The sequence below is a fragment of the Gallus gallus genome, chromosome 2 (genome assembly GCF_016699485.2).
Source record: "Gallus gallus isolate bGalGal1 chromosome 2, bGalGal1.mat.broiler.GRCg7b, whole genome shotgun sequence".
Lineage (NCBI taxonomy): Eukaryota > Metazoa > Chordata > Aves > Galliformes > Phasianidae > Gallus > Gallus gallus.
Window position 1 is genome coordinate 73,992,246 of NC_052533.1, and position 20,635 is coordinate 74,012,880.

The 20,635-nt window shown below is 34.8% G+C and overlaps 1 protein-coding gene across 13 annotated transcripts in view; it reads left to right on the forward strand.

The window, feature by feature from the left end:
* The window catches only part of CDH18 (cadherin 18), a 256,820-nt gene that overhangs the window by 131,199 nt on the left and 104,986 nt on the right, over positions 1–20,635 (forward strand). For all 13 annotated transcript variants that reach the window (XM_046934446.1, XM_046934453.1, XM_046934455.1 and 10 more), the window contains one exon: positions 3,767–3,886. In XM_046934446.1, coding sequence (XP_046790402.1) covers positions 3,767–3,886 — 120 coding nt within the window. The remainder of the gene's footprint in view (positions 1–3,766; positions 3,887–20,635) is intronic.

The following is a 20,635-nucleotide window of genomic DNA, read 5'->3' on the forward strand; positions in this document are numbered from 1 at the left end:
ATACAGCTCAGCAACAAAAAACTAATGCATGTCTGAAAAATGCAAATACACTTGAGATCCTGATTTGTCATTTTTATGAGCTGAATGATGTCAACTTTGAAGGAGTAACAGAAAGGAAAAGATGCACATTTAACCTTTATTTTTCCCTGCAAGGCATTCTAACATACAGCTTTCCTCTGTGCTTAACAAATAAACGAGTTAGACTACAGGCCAGTATAGGTATATACTGTAAGATACTGAGCATACTTTCTTGATACAATGAAACGCTTGCCTGGTTAGCACCCGATGAGCTACTTTGCACTGAAAGAGTGCTTGAGAGTTGGGGTGGTGGTGCTAAGTTAAAACCTGTGATTCTAAGTGTTCTTTCACATGTAAAGAGAACGCTTTCCCACTATTCAGTACGAAATTGCTATTATCTGGTGTTTGCTGGGAGAGAGATACGTATGTATTAGAAAATCACTTAACCGGATTTTAAGCTATAATAGCATTCCATTCATGCTAAAATGACCTGCCAGCTGCTCATGTGAAATATCTCCTTTCTTTAGCCTTCTTTCTTTGTTCCACACCAAGGAGCAACAGAAGGGCTCAGATCGCCTATCTTTTAAAATAAAGAAAGTGGAGAAGAAAGTATGCGAGGAATGGTAGTACCATTAAATGTTAAATCAATTTAATGTATGTTTATTATCTGAAATAGCTAGCTTCATCCATTCCAAAACCTACCTTGAATTTCAAGAGTTCAATGAAAAAGAGCAAAGGGGTAGACAACTTGTAAGGCGAGTAGGCAGCTTCAGAAACTGTTGATTCTCAAAGCAGGAAGATTTCTATATAGAAAGGTACAAAATTGCCCACCACTCTGGTAACAAAGCCTGGTAGGTGACTACCAATTGGATAGATTTATCTTATTGTACGCAGTTGAAAAGAATAAAATCAATGTGTATCCATAACTTAGTAATGTTTAAAAATTCTACAAGTAAGATTCCAACTTAAAATGATAAAGCCATAAATAGGGCTATAAACAGTAAACAAATTATGAGTTAATCTTCACCACTAAATACAACAGCTGAGCTACAGTAGTACATTCTCATAGTATTTAGATGAGCTGTAGTAAAGGGTGTAAAACCCCCGTTTTCTGTATTTCAGGTGACCTGTTGTTGTTTGCATGAATTCTTACACTAAAGTGAGATAACAAATATATATGGCTGAATAGGTCCCTAGAATATTCTAAGAAAATTACATGAACTTTACTTTGTATTTAATTTTCTCAGTGATTTAGTCAATTTTACCATTAACTCCTGAATAACTATAAATAGTCTACTAGCTTCAGCTTGATTTTATTACGGTTTTCAAATTCATGAATATATAGAGCTGTGAGACTATGCATTTGGGCTGTTTCAGAGATCACAGGGTATTGTATTTAAGTATGCAGACACATTTGCTGTACCTTTGAATAAAGCTCTGGTAGAGACACAGGAAGAGTCTTTCTGTGTCCAAGGTAGTATTCCATGAGTGAAGGAATACTTTCTGAAACAGCAATAAGTGCGTATCTGCAAAGATTTGAATGCTTGCATTCTAGTACTTTAAGTGAGAACCAATGATTTTAAGTATTTATGTTCCCAATGTACACTGAGTATTAACATAAAAATTATTTTGTTATGTTAACAAGTATCTCTGTGCATTGGAAACTGACCTATGAAGTTGAATAGTTGAAACTGTAATTTGGATTCCATGTTCCTGCCATATGCTCTCGGGAAACCTTTCAGAATAGCTCTGGCCTGGTTTCTGAGACCACATGCCTCTTTGCAGTCAGGGTAAATCAGCCATGCTGCTACTGCACATCTTCTGGTTTAGTTTAATCAGAAGGAATCTAATTGGCATGCTCTGAAACTCTTCCATGAGGCAAATCAAAGTACAATGAGGGAGATCAAGGGATTCAAGTCAAAAGCATACTTCTCTTCAGAACTGAAGTGTGAAATTGAACACCCCAAAGTGCAAGTGATGCCTCTGTGGCTAATTTAGCTGGGAAGCCATTTTCAGAATTACAGAGGAGCAGCCTGTGCTCTATTTTAATACTGAACCAAAAGAGTCTGTTGAAAGCTGTATCTATAGAGGAATATGCATATTGGAAGAAGACAGAACCTTGATGAACTTTCATTTACTGGTTTCTTATGTGAAGTGTTGGGCAAAGATAGAAAAAAAGGTTCATCATTAAATGTCTTGAAAAATACAGTACATTTAAAATCACTTATCTTCATTACATCTGTGCAAAACTTCTTCTTATGTTCTAAAACATACATCTGATATGTTATCCCACTTGAATAATCACAATTGCTAGCACATCTTTTTTTTTCTAGTGGTATCTTTTAGCTGCATACAAATGTTTGATTTTTAAACTCCTTATCTAGTTTTTTTTAAGTATTGTATTCATCAATAGAATTACATCAGCTCTTATGTAACTATTTGATTTACAGATCTTTGATGCCTTCTGATAGCTTGATATTTTTTATTATTTTTTTTTTTATCCTTTGGTGTCTTTTATTGACTTGGGGCCATTTATGGAAATTATTTTAAATATGCACTTCAACAGTAATTTGTACTGCAAATGATGATAATCCTGAAGTCTGTGAATGTGAGTAGCTCAGAACTCTTAAGTAATATTCCAATTAAGGATCTGTATGTGTGAACAAGCAGAAATACATATGCTGCAAAGTTATGTATGTTCATATACATGTAATAAAGTTTCTTTTATATGTAGAGAGAGAATGAGAATTTTTTTTTCAAGCGAGTATAAAAATATGATGCAATCATCATCATCAGAAAATGAATCACAGAGTCATAGAATGGCTTGGTTTGAAAGGGACCTTAGAAACATCTAGTTACACACCCCTGCCACACCTGTTGGCAGAGTTGCCAACGCCTAGGTCAGGCATTAGATCAACCTGATGGGGCCCAGCACCCCATACAACCTGTCCTTGAGCATATCCAGAGATGAGGCATCCACAACACATCCTGGCAACCTGTTCCTGTGCCTTACCACCCTAAACACAGAGCCAGAGCTCAAACCTGCATTCTTTGGTACATGAGACCAGCACTGGGTGAGCACTCCAGTTGCTAGGCTAAACCAGCTTGCATTTGCCAATACTAATACTGAGGACTGCTCCAAAAGTAATGCTTTGTATTTTATATTTTCCTGACAAGATGGTTTTTGACATGAAAGTGTATACAAAGCAAAGATATGGAATTGAATTTTTTCATGCAGAAAAAATTGCCACTGTTGACATTCATTGAAAATTGCTGAACTTTTATGGAGACCAAGTAGTGGATGTGAGCACAGTGAGGTGGCATGTAGTGTGTTTCAGCAGTGGCAAAAATGATACTGAGTCACCTCTGCTGGTGCAGATTTTTATGAGTGTGGCATGCAGGCTCTTGTTCATCACTGGCTAAAATGCATAGCTAGTAGTGGTGATGATGTTGAAAAATAGTATTTTGTAGCTGAGAACTTGCTGTATGAAGTATCGTTATTGTGCTCTTTGTATCTGTTGTAGTTTCCATGGAAATATATAGGAGGCCTTACTTTCAGTGCAACCTATGTACTAATGATAATCTAATACTAATGATGCTACTACTAATAATACAAAGGCAATGCCATTGATCGCTCAGTTTTAGAATATGAGGAATGCAAATGTTTTAGAAATGTACCTATACATATTCCTATTTGCCATAAAATTATACTTACTATCAACTAACTTCTATTTTCCTATATATACAGGTACATCTGTTCTACAAGTGACAGCAACAGATGCAGATGACCCTACATATGGAAACAGTGCCAGAGTAGTATATAGTATTCTTCAGGGACAGCCATATTTCTCTGTTGACCCTAAAACAGGTGAGTGTTTTGCATATCTATCAATGTGATTTGGTTAATATGCTGCAGTTAATAAAGTTTGGTAGATGGAATCCAGTGTAGAGAATATATAGGTGGGTGGGAATTTTTTTCTTTCGTTCCTGTTATATCCTACTTTTGGCTTTAACACTATGAAATTTTAGCAGTTGCTATGTTTCACTGAGTACTAAAATGAGCCGACTGGGTACCAAATTAATTCTGCATTATGCCATGATATGAGCCATTCAGCAAAAGTGGAATAGCACTTTTACATCTTTTCAAGCCTCTGTTTAGGAATTGACTCAAGTGTGCTGAATATATTATGATTTTAAATGCTTTGTTTTGTCTGACGGATTGGCTTAGGAGGATTATTATGTGTCTCAATACATATCCCAAGATGAATTAATATCACTTTTGTATTTATAAAACCACTGTTTTGCCATTGCACTGAAATTGTATTCTCTGATTCAAGAAGTAGAATGAGCTCAATTATTTATGCTTACACTTCGTTCATCACCAGAAGAAATCTTTGGAACTGCAGGTGCCTATCCTTAGATTTTCTGAAGGCCATTTTCTTTATAAATACAATGGCACTTTTTTAGGATATATTTATATTCCTTAATATTAAACAAGTAAAATGTGAGAGGTTTTTTTGCATTTGAACTTTTAAACTATTTTTCCCTTTCCATATCAAAGAATGAAATCCTTTCTACTTATCTATCATGATCCCTACACTTAATGTATGGAAGACAATTGTGCTGACGTGAAGAAAGTATAGTATAAATTGCTTCTATTCTAATTGTTTTACATTTAGATCTGTTATGTATGTTAGTCTCTGTGGACTTTGGATGCATGCACTTGCTTCAATACAAGAGAAATGTATCTGTAACACCTAAGATGGCTTTTGTATTACACTTTCTTTGAATAGGAGGCTGGACTAGATGACTCCAAGATGTCTCCTGACATAACTTATTCTATAAATTTCTGAACTCATGTTAGAAGGACCCATGAGTGTAAGGCCTGACAGGGGTAGCATTGAGGGATTGTATAAAGTGCTTGGGTGTAAACTTGATGCAATCCTGTTCATACCGTGAGCCAGAAATGACTGCTGGTGCACTCCTTAGCCTGCAGACTATGAGCTGACACAGGTAAAAGCATTCTGGGATATGCGTAGCAAATCAGTGGTACAGTACTGAAGCTCTCTCTGCCCTTCTTTTACTTATAAATACAACTCTGGCCTACGTTTTTACTTCTGTTTTGTCACTCTGAGTCAGTGGCCTATATTTTTTCTTTTGACAATGGTGTAGAATATGTAGTCTGGAGCTGTTATTTATTCAATGAAGAATCATAATGGGTGTTTTCAGTACCAGCTGTATCATACAAGAAAATAATATTATGCCACTATTTGTTTCTGTTATAAAGAAAGAAGATGGAAGTATGTTTTCCTGCTGAAAGCCTTAGGCTTTGAGAGAGATTTTAATAACATCTATGAACTTAAGTTGTTTTTATTATGTGTACAGAATATGGAGATGTTTTGATTCCTTATTCTATTAGAATGTTTACACAGGGGAAGAATAAATACCTTATGAGGTAAGTAGACAGTGAAGCAGTGAAAAAATGGAAAAGAGTTTTTTATTTGTTATGTTAAGTTGTTTTGTTTTGTCTTGTTTTTAATTCCAGAATAGCAGTTAATTCAATTTGGTATGATATAATGGGAAGAAGTAGAGTATTGGAAATGATGGGAAAGTCTTGAATAATAAAGTGTTTCGCTATGAAATTTCATGTTGAGTTCCTGTTTTATAAACCACTGATTTTTTAAGAACATCACTTTTCTGAATCTGTCAGCATTTCTGTGACCTGTTTTTCCTGAAGGCCTCAATTGTTTACTTCCATCTTAATTATATTTTTTCTGGAAGTTTATTTAGTATAGCTTAAATGGACATTCATCGTCTAAAATGCTGTGTTCCTGGCAGAAGTTTTTGTTAGTTTATGTGTATGTATTTCCAGTTAAGCCCATCCTCATCCCAAGCAATCTGTTTGTTTTGTTTGTTTTTCGTCCTCTCTGGAAAGGAATAATTGTGAATTTCTATTGGTAGAAAATTGCTGTAGCTGTACAGCTGCAACTATGAATGTCAGAGCTACTGTCCATGCATAACAAGAAATTTAAGATTTGAAAAATGCTTTGAATTTGAATGGTTTTCTAGGAATTGTTATGTTTGAGTTTATTAATAATTTTTAGTAATTAGCTGTGTTATATAATAGCAATTAGCTATGTAATTAGTAAATTAGCCAGGATAGCCTATGAATTCCATTTACTTTCCTTCTCAATTGCTGCAAAATATTCTGCTGCATTTTTATAAATAAGTACATGTTAATAAGGCTGATGAAAGAGAAGTGAAGATCTAGATCCTAAGTGTTCTTGCAAAGACTATGTATATAGGGGTATATGATTTTTTTAATCAAAATATTTAAGAGACCTCAGAGAACATAAGTCACTTTTCCTTTATGCTACCATTGATTTCACTAAAACAAACAAACAAACAAAAAAACCCTAAGTTATCAGCAATGGGATTGAAAAATAATTATTAATATACTTTGTATCTTTAATATAGTACTCTTCTCTAGAACTATTCTTCCCTCGCTCCACAGAACCCTGAAAATCTTTTGAAATGCCCAAATGTGCAAGGAAACTTCTGGGAGTCTGAGTTCCAAACATACCTCATCTTTCTCAAACCATTAGGTCTTTTGATCCATTAATTTATAGGATCTGTCCCTCCTTGTTCTTTGTTCACGTCAAGTGCAGCTCATCAAACAGCAAGTGTTAACATCTGACTGGGAGCCCTAGTCCATAAGCCCTTCTTTTTTACCCTGGGTAATCTCAAATTAGACTGTGCCTCTTCCAGCACCTGCAGCAGCCCTCTTTCAATTGCCACATACTTCAGGAATGAAAGTGAAACCCATAGTACAGCTCTACTACTTTTGTAGTAAGTTCATATCTAAACACTGCTCTTGCCTGACACACTGCATCAGTCTCTCAGAACAGAAAATAAAGAGTGAATACCTTTGTGGGGCATTTGTTCTCTCAGATCGGTGGTTCTCGTTGTAACTATGATGAAATAAGAGTTAAAAAGTGTTCATTGCAGTTTTGAATTGAAACATGGTGGGAGGAGAAAGCATGTACTCTTGAACTGAACAACTGTGAGAAAAGTATTCGTATTCATTTGTGTCTATAATGATCTGTTGTTTTAGCAGTAATATTACAAAGTTCTAAATCACAAATTAGGGTTTTTGTTTGTTTGTTTTTAATGTGAAGATACTAAATAGTAAAAAAATGTGTATGCTTATTTGTGAAAGAATGACACTGCAAAGTAGTACAGGCTTAATTATTAAGTGTGAGAAGAGTGCTCCTTTTGTTTTTCTCTCTTTGCAATAATACAAATAATGGCTTCTAGCATGCCTATAAGAAATGACCCATTCAATAATTCTTGTTTGGTTCTTAAGCAAAATACTGGCAATAAAGATGGCTAATGAATGGATAGATGCCTCCAAATATAAAGATGTGTTTCATTGGCACTGAATGAGCAAACTTTGAAGTTCTAGACCTTTGTCCTCAGTTGTAAATATTGTTATCTGTTTTAAAATTTCTTCATAAAATTGGTGTGAGACTGGCATATTTTGTGGCATTATAACCTGTACAGCATAATTTTAAGTGTGTGAATGTACACATATTTTGGGGGGGAAACAATAAAAAAAATGTTGATAGTCTATAAAGTTATTTACAGCTTTAATATTGATGTATCAGTGCATAGAACACAACATAGTTAATTTGTAAAATATATTAAAATTAAGTTAAATTAAAATTAAGTTCTTTTAATACTGAGGTAGTAAATATGGATTTAATGGCTAAAGATCTACCTCATTTCTTCACTTAAAGATATCTTAAGCTGAAAGAATTGTATAGACTTTTCACTATAAGAAGGAAGAGTGCTCTTTATATGGTTTAGTAGGACAACCATATTAGGTAATAAAAACATTTCAGAGTTCAAACTTGCACTTTAACAAGCATTCCTATTTCTGGCATTAAAAATTCTTACTTTTTTTAGTTGAAATATCAGTCTTGGTGACATTTGTTTGAAACTAGTAGGCTTATTAGGATTAATGATCTCCTACAGATATGCAGGTTGATATATTGTAGATTTCTAACTCAAACTGGAGGGTTCTGTGTTTATCTATCTCTTTCTTTCATGCTCAGATCCTCCAATATCATTTTAATGGCCTTATGGGACTATGTAAGTGTCCTCCATAATCCAAGTGCTTCTGCTCTAGAGGAATACTTCATGAAGTTCCCTTAACTCCAAAGACTCCTAATACACCCATTAATGTCCAGTTTCTTCTAAGCCAGGAGAAGAACAATGGTTATTTGTTTGTCCAGGTTTAGAGTTGCTGCAGAAGCAATGAGACACATACAGGATTGTATAGTCTTGGAGTCTGTTGCCTTATCCTTTTACAGTCCTTTTTATAGTTGTAAAAATGTTATTTGCCTACCGCTGCCAGGTTGCTTTTACCTTCTATGGGCCATTGTATAAGGTTCCCTAAGGTTTGTGTTTATTAAGATTGCTTTTCCATGCTTCTAGACATTCATGTATTTTCAAATGTACTGAGCATAATAGCATGCTGTTTTCTTTTCTGTTTTTCTGAAAGTCTAAAATACTAAGCGTATCTATTACAAGAGGTAATGAGATTGGTGTGAGTAAAGAGTTCTTTTGTAATTATCTGTAAAATGTATTTTTTGCCAGAAGATGATTAATACTATGAACAGGTGTTTCTCTTTTCATCTTCAAACTTTTCACAACAGATATATGAACAACTACTTCTCTGTTTTTAAATAAGCTAATTTCCTATCAAAACAAAATGTGGAAATTGCATGTGTGATAGACTACATTTAACTTGAAGGAGTAGGAATAAGATTTCACCCTAAAACTACATATACGTTACTGTAATTTTTAGCTCAGCTGGGATTAGAGCCAGGACACTGACTGAGAAGATTAATGCACTACACTCTGTGTAGGACTTTGCCCAAGGACCAGTCCAATTACTAGCAGTACTTTAGAGATCAATCTGTAATGCTATGGACCTAAGCAGTGATTTTATTGCTTTAATTGTTCTAATAGATATCATTTTTTTCTAGACAGTAGAGTCCTAGTTCTATCTCTCTTTCTAGAAGAATTACTAGGATATTGAGTCTGTTCCCTCACCTTATTTTTTTTGGCTTGAGAAGTGAAATGAAGTATTAGAGCAAAACACTGAGATCCCTTATTCATACATAACTGCTTTGTGATCCATGCTCTGTTTTTCAGTTCAGTTTTCCTTTTCACTACTTGTTGTCAGTATTAGTATTATTGAGGATGATAATTTCAGAAATGCAGTTATCGAGTGGCAGTGAAATTCTTCAATGGCAATTAAAATAAGAGTGAGCAATACTGAGGTACTCTTCCAGGACCTGCTGATTTGGTAATGGTAAGATGCCTGCAATTGGAGACACAGAGGTTATATATCTATTAAATGAATGAACTTCTTGTGTCTCTATTTTATGAGATTTTTTTTTTTTTAACAAATACATTGTGTTGATAATGCTATTGCTTCAATAATTAGTTTGAGTAAGTTCACACTTCTGCCTTTCTTATTTTGAGAAATTACATTTATTTCAGACTGGAAGTAAGGAAAAGGCAGGGATGGTAGACTTGCGAAAAAGAAGTTAGGCATACCTAATTGATTGAGAATACTTTTTCCTTCAGTAGTTGCATATAAACACTCATTTTTATGATGCACACAAATCCTGGACTCTCAGAATATAATTTATGCATAATCTACGTTAGATGAATAAAAATGTGCTTCAGAACAAGGCATACATTTTTAGTTACAATTTGATTAAAAGTAATTGATAATATCTTGTCTTGCAATAAACTATACAGAACATCAAATGTGGTGTGGAAACAATACTTTTCCAAAGGTTATGTATGAAGACAGTACTTTTCTAGAAATATTTTTCAGAAAAAAAAAAAAAAAAAAAAAAAACAACTTCTACTGCGGTTGAGATACTTCATAAGAAAAGTGAATTAACACAAGCTCTGTATCAATAGGCCAAAAATCACAAGATATCTAGGAACTAATTTTACCACATTTTTAAGATATGATAACAAGGAAGACATCTGGAGGACCTCTGTAATTCAATTCTTATCTGAATAGGAAGGGTATGAGAAACCACTTTCATAAACCATCAGCAGAACTGTGATCTGTCTGGGAAATTTGAACTTTATCAGCTGTATGTCAGCACTTATCCTCCCGTCAGTATCATATAGTATGCATAGTATCACTCACAAGGTCAGTGCCTGTGTGAAGGGGGAATGTAAAACCTGACAGTAGGATTGCCTGGTCTCCCTCATGTTAGGTCCATATTTTCTGGGTTTGCCTCAGAGTACATTTCCAACCCCTGCAGTACTCCATCCCTTCTTATCTTTGCCAAGCTTTCTGGTTTCAGCTGAGATAATTGTCTCCATGGAGGTTAGCTATAATGCCATATTTTGGATATGGGAAAAAAATCAATGTTGCTTACATAGCAATGCTGTAGTTGTTGCTGAGAAGTGCTTACACAGTGTCAATGACTTTTCAGCTTCTCACACTGAACTGCCAGTGAGAAAGCTTGCAGTGCACAAAGATCTGTAAAGGGACAGCACCAGGAAAGCTGTCCCAGACTGCCCAAAGGGATTTTACATACTATGCACTGTCATGCCCAATAATAAAACTGGGGGAGTTGGGTGGGGGTGCAGCTTCTTGCTCAGAGACTGGTTGGGCATCAGTTGTCAGTGGTGAGCAATTACGCTGTGCATCACTTTATCTCAGCCAAGAAATTTTACCTTTTTTCCAATTCTCTCCCCTCTCCCACTGGAATGGGAGTGAATGAATGGCTTTGTGGTACTATGATGCCTGAAGGGTTGAACCACAACGCAAGCATTAACAGGAAAAGCACAGTAAACTTAAGATTGTGGATATGCTCTGAATATTTTGAATAATATCTGTGGTTATGATTACAGTATTAAAATATGCTGTTGCTCTTCCTTTTTCCTTAGCTGGTCCATGAAACTACCAGTATTTCAATTGTATAGTATTGTGAGATGAAGCTTACAATATTTGCAAGGAAAAATTCAATTGCATTTGTAACATTAGGGAAGCTGTAAGAGTTGAAGCCTTCCTGGAATTTAGTAAAGCTCTTGCACTCCCAGAAGCAGATATAGCCATCGGGAGAGCAGTCCTAAGGGGAAAGTATAGATTAAATGAGGTTTTGCTCTCTCTCAAACTGTTCTTTCAAGAAATACATTTTAGATCAATAGATTGCATCTAAAAGTGCTCGGGCAGAAAATGCTGCAATTCTATATATATCTAACCATGATGCAAGTTAGGCTACACTTGAATGAAAGATGAAAATAAAATGAGGGATTTATCAGCTGTTTTCTCTTGAAGGATATCTCTTTATGATGAGATTTTCTTCAGATACTTGCCTACAATGTGCAATGGCAAGAACTGGTAACACAGTTCGGGTCCTTTCCCTTAAATGTGTTTCTCAAGTCTTAGCTTTAATCTATTTGTAATCACTTCTTCAAATCACAGTGAAGTGGTTTGTTCACCTTAGCCATAATGTTCTACAAAAGTATTGGAGTGACTGAAAGTGCACGAGTATGTTTACTTTGCTAATCATTGGCATTTAAGCTTCAATACAGTATTCTTTGCTGTACCTTTGTTTTCCAAACGAATGGCTGTTATTCTAAATATCTAACTTGTTTTGTACCTTGGAGGGGGGAAGCCTGCTGTGGTTTTTTGTTGTTGTTGTTGATGATGATGATGATGATGTTTTTTTAATAGAATTTCGTACTCACATATAGTGGCTATCCTGCATATTTTGTGTGAGGCATCACTTTTAGTTCAGATGTGATATCATATCCAAGGGTTTCTCAGTGGTATAGACAGTATATGTCAACAATTGCCTTTTCTGATTCTGAAACAGTTTTCATAAATGACAGTATCATCTTATTGGAAATGACTCAGAAAATTTGGCTCATAATCTCAAATTTCTGTAGCACCTTCTGAAAGGGTTTCATAATGCTTTGGCAAAGCAACAGTTGCAAGGTATAGTGAAGTAATAAAAATAATATTGTGCATTAAGATGTATCAGCAAATTCTGTACTTAATCAATGACATAGTGAATTATTATATATATTTATAAAATAAAATATAACATATAAATTATCAGATAAGATGAAATAAGGTTAAAAAAAATCCAGGGAAAAATGCACTTTTTCTAAACAACTAAAAACTGATATTCTACAAAAGTGTGCTTAGTAATAATTTTATTGAACAGAATTATACTTTAAATTATATAAAACATTAATTTCTTAGCATGTAGACATATTCTTCTTTCTCTTAGGATATATTTTTCTTTATAAGTATGAGGGGCAATTAATTTCTTGTTTCTCATAGGAGTGACATCCAGGGACAGTAATTTTCATGTCAGATATCCGTTATCAGTTATCTTCTGTTGAAATACACAATAAGAAAGTGGAATAGGGCACTGACTGTATTTGTCTAGATAAATGTAACGTACAAGAGGTGAAGGACCCACGGATATTTTTCTTTTGTGTGGGATTACTTTCAGTTCCCCACGTAGCAGGAGTTTTGTCCTCCTTTTAACAGTAACTCTGGCAAGAATTTAGGAGTGCTTTAACCTCTGTGGGCATTCACTGTGGGTATTTTACTCATTTTGGATTAAGATGCAACTAATATCTGTTTCCAGATGACAGCTACAATGTTACTGTGTTTTTATTACTTTCCTTGGAAGATTCTGACTATGAAGATCCTTTCTGTTTGTCTTAAGTCCTCAGGGTGAATTTCAAGGCCTTGAAATTAAAAATGGTTCATGTAGCTGCTGACATATGTTCGTAGGCAGAAGCAGAATAACAAACAAAAAACAAATGTATTCTACATTTTCTCCCAGGTCACACATTTTTCTTAAAAGAACTTAGTGAAAATTTCATTTTTACTAGAGATGTACCAGTGTTCGAGAGCGTACGAAGTTATAGGTAAACAAGGAGCAATGTTTGTGAACTCAGGTTGAATGCTAGAATTTTTTAGTCCACCTTAACTTCTTACTGCATTATTCTTAATTTCTGTAGGTAAGGATCTATTTGGTGTGTGACAGATAGCTTCTCTCTATACATTGTATGAATTGCAGCACAGATTGCCTTACATATAGAGAAAAAAAATATATTACAGAATTTGGGGCTTGGAATAATATCCATGAAGGTGGCTTTTTTGGTGTTTACAGTATTTGTGGTACTTTTAAAGTGTGTGCTGTCCATGGCTCGGGCATGGTGGAGCACCTGCCTCTGTGGTGCATTAGCTAGCTCATTTCACTTCATATCTGGGGCTCTCTCCAGGTCTTGTATGATTTATTTCTAAGGAAGGACACACCAGCATATTCTAATGATGTTGTTCCCTGCCCACGTATGTGCTTCCCATCCTCCTGAGCAAGCATGGGATGAGGGCATGCCACATCAGGCATGGCTGAGATTTGTGACAGTAGCAGGCGACAGCCTTTGAATTGGATTCGCTACAGCTGTGGATGTGCTCAGCTCATAGCTTCTGCCTAGTACATAAAGAACAGAGTAGAAAAAGACTTTCCTTTTGTCTAGCCAAGGTGAACAGAGACATATGTTAGCATATCCTGGTGCTAGCCAGTTTCTTGCAACATGGACACTGAGACATCAGTATGTCATATGGAAGGAAAGTCTTAGGATCTCCAGTCCTTCTCCTCATGGCAGAAGGGGGGTCTCCTATCTGACGGTAATCATTGCAGTGCCTCGGTAATGTTTTGGTGCCATCTGGTTTTGTGGGAAGCACTTCTGATGTTCCACTCCAAATTAGGTTTGTTTAGATTTAATTTTACAAGCACAGCAATATGTGTATCTACATAACTGTGTTACTGTTCCAGGAGGACAATAGTTTAGTACAGTATGTAATAGCATGGCATTGCTACTCTTTCATTGGCCAGTGATGGACTACATCTGTGACTTAGAGATAATGCAGGTCAGTTTCATAAAACTTGCTTGAAATCTGTTAATTTGAAATCTTTCACTTAGTATTCAGTGCAATTTGCATTAAGCTTCTGAAATCTAACATTTCAGTACTAAATTTTAAATTAAGGCAACAGCATAGGAGTGTATTTTTATTATCTTTTTGTGGCTAAATTAAAGGCTTTTCTTCTTTTTCCCATTAGAAAGAACAACAGATAGGGAGAAGAAAAAAAAATTGAGTCCATTTGAATTGCAAAGGAATCTAAAAAAATATTTTTTTTTCCAATCTCTTTCAAAATATCAGATCACGTCCTATTTAGAAGGTTTTTATGGAGTTATTTTTATTGTCATTCTAGTTTTAACTAAAATAACTAATTAGTGCTTTGAATAGCTGTCTTACAAGAAATGTTGAAAAATTACCTTTTTAGTTTGTTCTCAATCAAAATGAAATTGTCATTAACGCGTTTGGCAGTTTTAAAGTGTCAATTATGAAATAATGCACCTCTGATTGAACGTCAAACCTCTAATTTGTGAAAATCACTGTTCAGATTGATAGCCACAATCTTGTTTTTTTTTTTTTTTTTCATTAGAATATCATTAGTTAAAGATTTATACATAGTGATAAAGTGAGGAGGAAGAAGAATTTTTTCTGACCAACAGCCTGCCCCCCAAACAAAAGAACAATTTAAAGAAATTGCGTTTGTCTTTGGAAAACAATTTCTACAGGAAATTTTGAAGCAAACCTGCATTTTCTCATTTGAATAGTTCTTTTTGTTTATCACTTGTCAATTTAGACAGTTAGTTTCCAGATATACTAACAGTTTATGTTTCAAGATTTGCAAACCATTTTTGAAGTAGTATGTAACAGTCTTTTTGAAATGTGGGTATAGTAACAAGAATTCAACGTAAGAATTATAACTCTTGCAGTTAGGAGACAAACGTGAATTCATTCGCTCCATACATATACTCAGCCTTCATGCCCTTCCAGGAAGAGGAGAAAAATGTTTTTATGCTTTGCATTAAAATAAAATTTTTCTTTCTTCATTACAAATAAGAAACAGAACATTTTCACAGGATATAAAAAAAATGACATGGTTTGGAAATTATTAATTGTCATCTAGTTCCAGCCCCATGTCATAGCCAGGGCTGCCACCCAGCAGATCAGACTGCCCAAAACACCAACCTGGCCTTGAACACATCCAGGAATGGGGCATCCACAGCTTCTCTGGGCAGCCTGTGCCAGTGCCTCACCATGCTTTTTACTCGCCATCTGAAAAAAGAATTTCCTTCTAATATCTAATCTAAATCTCCTGTCTTTTAGTTTAAAACTGTTCTCCATTATCCTATCACTTTCTGCTTGGTGACTGGGAAAAAGGGAAACATCACACCATCACACCCATTTTTAAGAGGTGTAGAAAGGAAGACCTTGGGAACTGCAGACCAGTGAGCCTGGAAAGATCGTGGAACAAATCCACCTGGAAGCTATATGTCTAGGTAAAGGCCAGTGATGAGTGATGTCCTCCAGGGGTTCATCTTGGGACTGATGCTCTTTAACATATTTATCAGTGACTTTGATAGTAGGATCGAGCGCACCTTCAGCAAGTTTGACAGTGACACTGAGCTGAGTGGTGCAGTTGATATGACAGGAGGAAGGGACATGGACAGTCTTAAGTGCACCAACAAGAACTGAATGAGTTTCAACAAGATCAAGTGTGAGGTGTGTTGCATCTGCATCATGGCAATCCCAGATATGTGTGTAGACTGGGAGAAGAACTCACTGAAAGTAGCACTGTAGAGAAGAACTTGGGGGTCCTGGTGGATAAAAAGCTGGGCAGGAGCCAGCACTGTGCCAACTGTGTCCTAGACTTCATCAAAAGAGGGATGGCTAGCAGGGCAGTGGAAGTGATTGGGCCCCTCTCCTCTGCCATCTGCTCAGGTCCCACTTGCAGTACTGTGTCTCAGTGTAGGGCCCCCAGCAGAAGATGTGAATCTTTTGAAGAAAGTCCTGAGGAGTGAATGATGATGATAAGAGAGCTAGAGCAGCTCTCCTATGAAGAAAGGCTGAGGGAACTGGTCTTGTTTAGCCTGGAGAACAGAAGGCTCCAAGGAGACCATGTCACATCTTTTCAGTACTGTGCATTTGTTTATAAACTAAGAAGTTATGAGGTGCAGAAGCAAGTAAAAGCTATTTCCGTGGAATGGAACATGACATTGTATGTAATGTTAAAGAATAAAAGGATTTCAGCGAATGAGAAGGGGTAAGAAACAAGTATTGTACCTCTTGGGAGAGCTGGAAAGCTATTATTTTCAGGATTGTGAGAACAAAAACTATTTTGAATGTAATCTTGAAGAAGAATGGGAATTATCTAGGGGATGAATATGAACTGTCTATATTTCAGCTGCCTGCTCCAAAAAATGGGATTTTAAGAAACCATGAAATAAATTACTGCATTAGCTTAGGCAAGATGAAATGATATCATGAATGAAGATCTGTGCTGAGGTGGAATTGAATTATTTCATTGTACTAGCTATGATTTGTCTGGAGATGCGTTCCCTTAGGACTCTGTTTATGTAAGCAATATGTTTCTTTGAAATGTGTATTCTCTTTTTCATTTCTTCTTTTTTTTTTTTTCTTTTCATTTTTTACCATGTACCTTTACAAAAATCTTGCCTGTCAAACCTGTTACAGAAGAAAAAGATCACTGTACCCAAACTATTGTTCCTGTTTCTGTGTTTCCTCACTTAGAAGCATAAAATGGGCTGTGGGTAATATCAAATATCAAATGCTCTGGTAGCTTTTCTTCTAGCATACTCTTATTCTCTGGTGACTGAAAGTACATTTGATATAATGCCAAAATCCAGACATTCCTTCTTTGTATCTGAGTAGAAACTGCTGGCTTTATAGCATGGATTGGCCCATGAAATGTTTTTACTTCCAGTTCCACTTTGAACAGTTTGTTATTTATTACCTGTTCATTTTCATGCAGTCTCTTACCATATGCATTGTTGTGGACAATTCCAATACATTTCGTTTGAGCAAGTTAAATAAATATTCCCCTCTTCTACTGTTAATAATCCAAACTTTATACATTCAGAATTTTAGTCAGGCATAACATTCATTTTTCTGTGTCTCTTTGTTGATGAAGGCTTACATACTTTTTCATCTCAAAAGTTCATGAAATGTTTTGGTGTGATGGGAAGATACAGTAGATTGCTTAAGTGACATCTTAACCAGGTTGAGATTTCATCTGACATTTTAAAAAGAAGCTGATTATTGATTTCTTGGAAAATGTGTTTGCACATAATCGTTCTCAGTTACTATTGATTTCATGTTTTGTTTTTGCATCAAGTGAAAAATGTTATCTTATTTTTGCAAAAAAACAACAACAGTGATTTTACACTATTTGCTGTTAATTATTCATGCTACATGTGTTTCAATAAATACTTGTATTAGTTATCATCTTTATCATTTTTCATTCATGTTTTACATTAATAGAAGGTCATTTGAACTTGAAACTGACTTTTTGACTTCATGAGGTCAGCAGATGTCTGGTAGTCTTACAAATCTAATAATACCAATGAAAAACTAAAAACTGAAATTAATATCCTTTTTAAGGGTTTTTTGTTGTTGTTTTGGTTTTTTGTTTGTTTGTTTGTTTGTTTAGTTTAATATGGAAATACCTTTAGTAGTGCCCTTAGTTTGCTGCTTAATTAGTTCTTATCTCACCAATGCAAAGATGCTGATTTTGTGTTTGAACTTTTTCTGAACTATTTTTACATAACATAAAACATGTTTGATATTGATATCTGGTATCATGATGAGAATCTTCCTTTCTGCTTTGGAGCAGTAAGATCCTCGTTGGTTTTAACTGCTCTCATTCATGAAGAAACCTCATTGTTTTGGTGTGTGCATTCAGGAGGAGCCATACTGCCAGACACTAAATATTGTGCTAGTACAAATCAGAGTAGGATCAGACCTTTCAGGCATGCACTTTTTCTCATATAAAATCATATGGAATTGCCACATACAAAATTTGGTGGCTCCAGAAACACCCAAACCAACTTTGTTCCACAGAACTGCTTTCTCCTACTTTTGACAAAGGGATTAACAGCACATAGCTTTTTATCCCTTCCCCTTCCTGTTTCCTTTTTTTTCCTTTTTTTCCCCCTTCTTTTCTTTTATATATATATATTTTTTTTCCCTCTGCTATTATGAATGATATTACTGCAGTATTGCAGCTTGGAAAACCCACAGATCTTCTACGAGTGCTCTCCTTTCATTATCATAATATGTAAACTGTTCTGAGGCAGTTTTATTTGCTTACCTAGAATATGGCATTAGTATATTTAAAAATAAAGTTATCTTCAGAAATTCTGTGGAAATGCACAAAGAAGAAAATAAAATGTTTAGAAGCATTACTTATGTAGATATTGCTGAAGTTTAGTATTTAAGATTTCATTTGGAATTGCCATTTGAAGGGAAATACTAGAGCTGAGTATAAAATGCGATCATATTTAGAAGGAGACTTTTGATTTTGTTTTCATGAGTTTTTTTTCTTTTTTTTTTTTTTTCACCAAAAATATTGGTCATTTTGCTTCCACAACATTAAGCATTTGCATTTAAAGTGTTATCCTTCTATATCTTTTTATGGATGCCATCTGGCCACCAGACTGTAGTGGTTCAGAATAACAGTTCAAGTTCCTGTAGATGTGTTAGGATGCTCTGTTGCCTTCCCAGTGATTAGATGGATGAGTACATGCATGGTTTAGATTATTCTTTTCTTAACTAATGTATATCTACGTTTTTTCTTATCATGTAGATAGGAAACATGTATCTCTAAATGAAGTTAACACTTTATTGTTAAATGGATAATAAAATGTATATTCTGAAATAATTTCTCCAATATGTACAATATATACACAGAGAGAGAGAAAATAAAACTATGATGGAAAGATTTGTTTTGAGAAATAATATTTGAGGGTTTTCTTTTGACATAGACTATTTGTATTTTCCATTCTCTCAAGGTCAGTTTTGGCTCCCAGCCTCACTACTGTGAAAATAACATTATCATCAAGGAAAACAAGTTTCTTTGCGGTACACAGTTGTTTGAAATCTCATTTTGTTGAGCTCAGTGTAAATCTTAAATAATTTAAAATTGAATTATTGTAGTTTAAGTGTTAAGTGATGCAGTGTAGAAAAGAAGTTGAATGTGTGCTGTTATAGTTATCAGTCTATGTTCTCAGTAGCAATTGAAATACTATTTTTTCTTTGATTTAGACACATTTTTTATGTTGAAACGTCACTTGCAACTAATTATAAAAGAAGAACATAGAACTTTTTTTTTTTTTTTACTTGAATAGATTATGTGGTTCCATTTAGCACCTCAAAATTATATCAGATGTGAGTGCAGTCATTGAAACAACAAGACAATGTGGCTAGTCTTGAGAAATATTATTCCTTTCAGTGTCGATAATTTAAAGTTCTGAGAAAACCTGTTTATCTTGTTGGCCAGGTTAGATGGGAGAAGAGTGGAAAAAAATTGTATCAAACTGATTTGATTTTTTTTTTTAATTAACATATTTCAATGAAGACAAACCTGAAAAAAAAAATTGAAAAGTTTTTGAAAATTTTCTGTAATGCAGACATTTAATATAGACATTGTAAAAATACTTTATTTTAATATCTTTATTTTGAAATTAATTTATCATACAAGTTTGGTTGTTGAAGTTTGTTGTTTAAAAAATTGACAAGGATGACTGAAGAGGCATGATATTATTTTGATGCTTCTCAGTTGATAAGTATTTTTTTTAATTTATGTTGAAATTGTGCACTTTTTCTTTGTACCAGGTATTGTCTAAACCTGAGAAAATCTTTGTCTACCCATGCCCCAGTCTTTCCTTTTGACACTGTTTTCATTTGCATATGTGTCCAGCCCATTAGCTTTATGTTTTTGTTTTTTAATGTAAAAAAAAAAACATTAAAAATTAAACTAGGTTTTGTTACTTATATACATTAAGTATATTATATATATTAAGTGTATTATATGTGGCTCAAAACTGTTCTTCGTTGCCCAGTGAAGCCCAGGCAAACCTAAAGTATCAGGGATTAAAGGTAGTGTACTTTTTCTCTTCGTGATTTGACTTTATGCATTAGTTTTATCCCACTCCCACACTGACTCACTGAGTGGCCCACACAGAGCAAAAAAGAGTTTTAAGGGAAGAAAATGATGTAATCAGTAACAAGGAGATAGCCATGATGAAAAGGTTCAAAAAGCATTGTTTTTAGCCTGGGCTCTCTACTTACTGGGTAACCATCTGCATTGGGCATTACCATGAATCTACCTCTGATTTATTATCCGCTCCCATCCTTCTGCTAATAACTTTATTTAACAAATCCTTAAATAGTTTCATATTGAAGAAAAAAAGTGTTTAGTTTTTCCCTCTGTGAATAAGCTTTCCTTTGAAAAGGAGATTTGTTGCACTGATATTGTACCATCAAGAACATATGCTGTTATTATACTAGTCTTCTGCCTTTTTCAGACAGTCTAACTGGAATGAAAATATAGTCATCTGAGTTATTAAATGTTTCATACAATCATATCTATCTTATAGAGTACCAGTGTGAGGA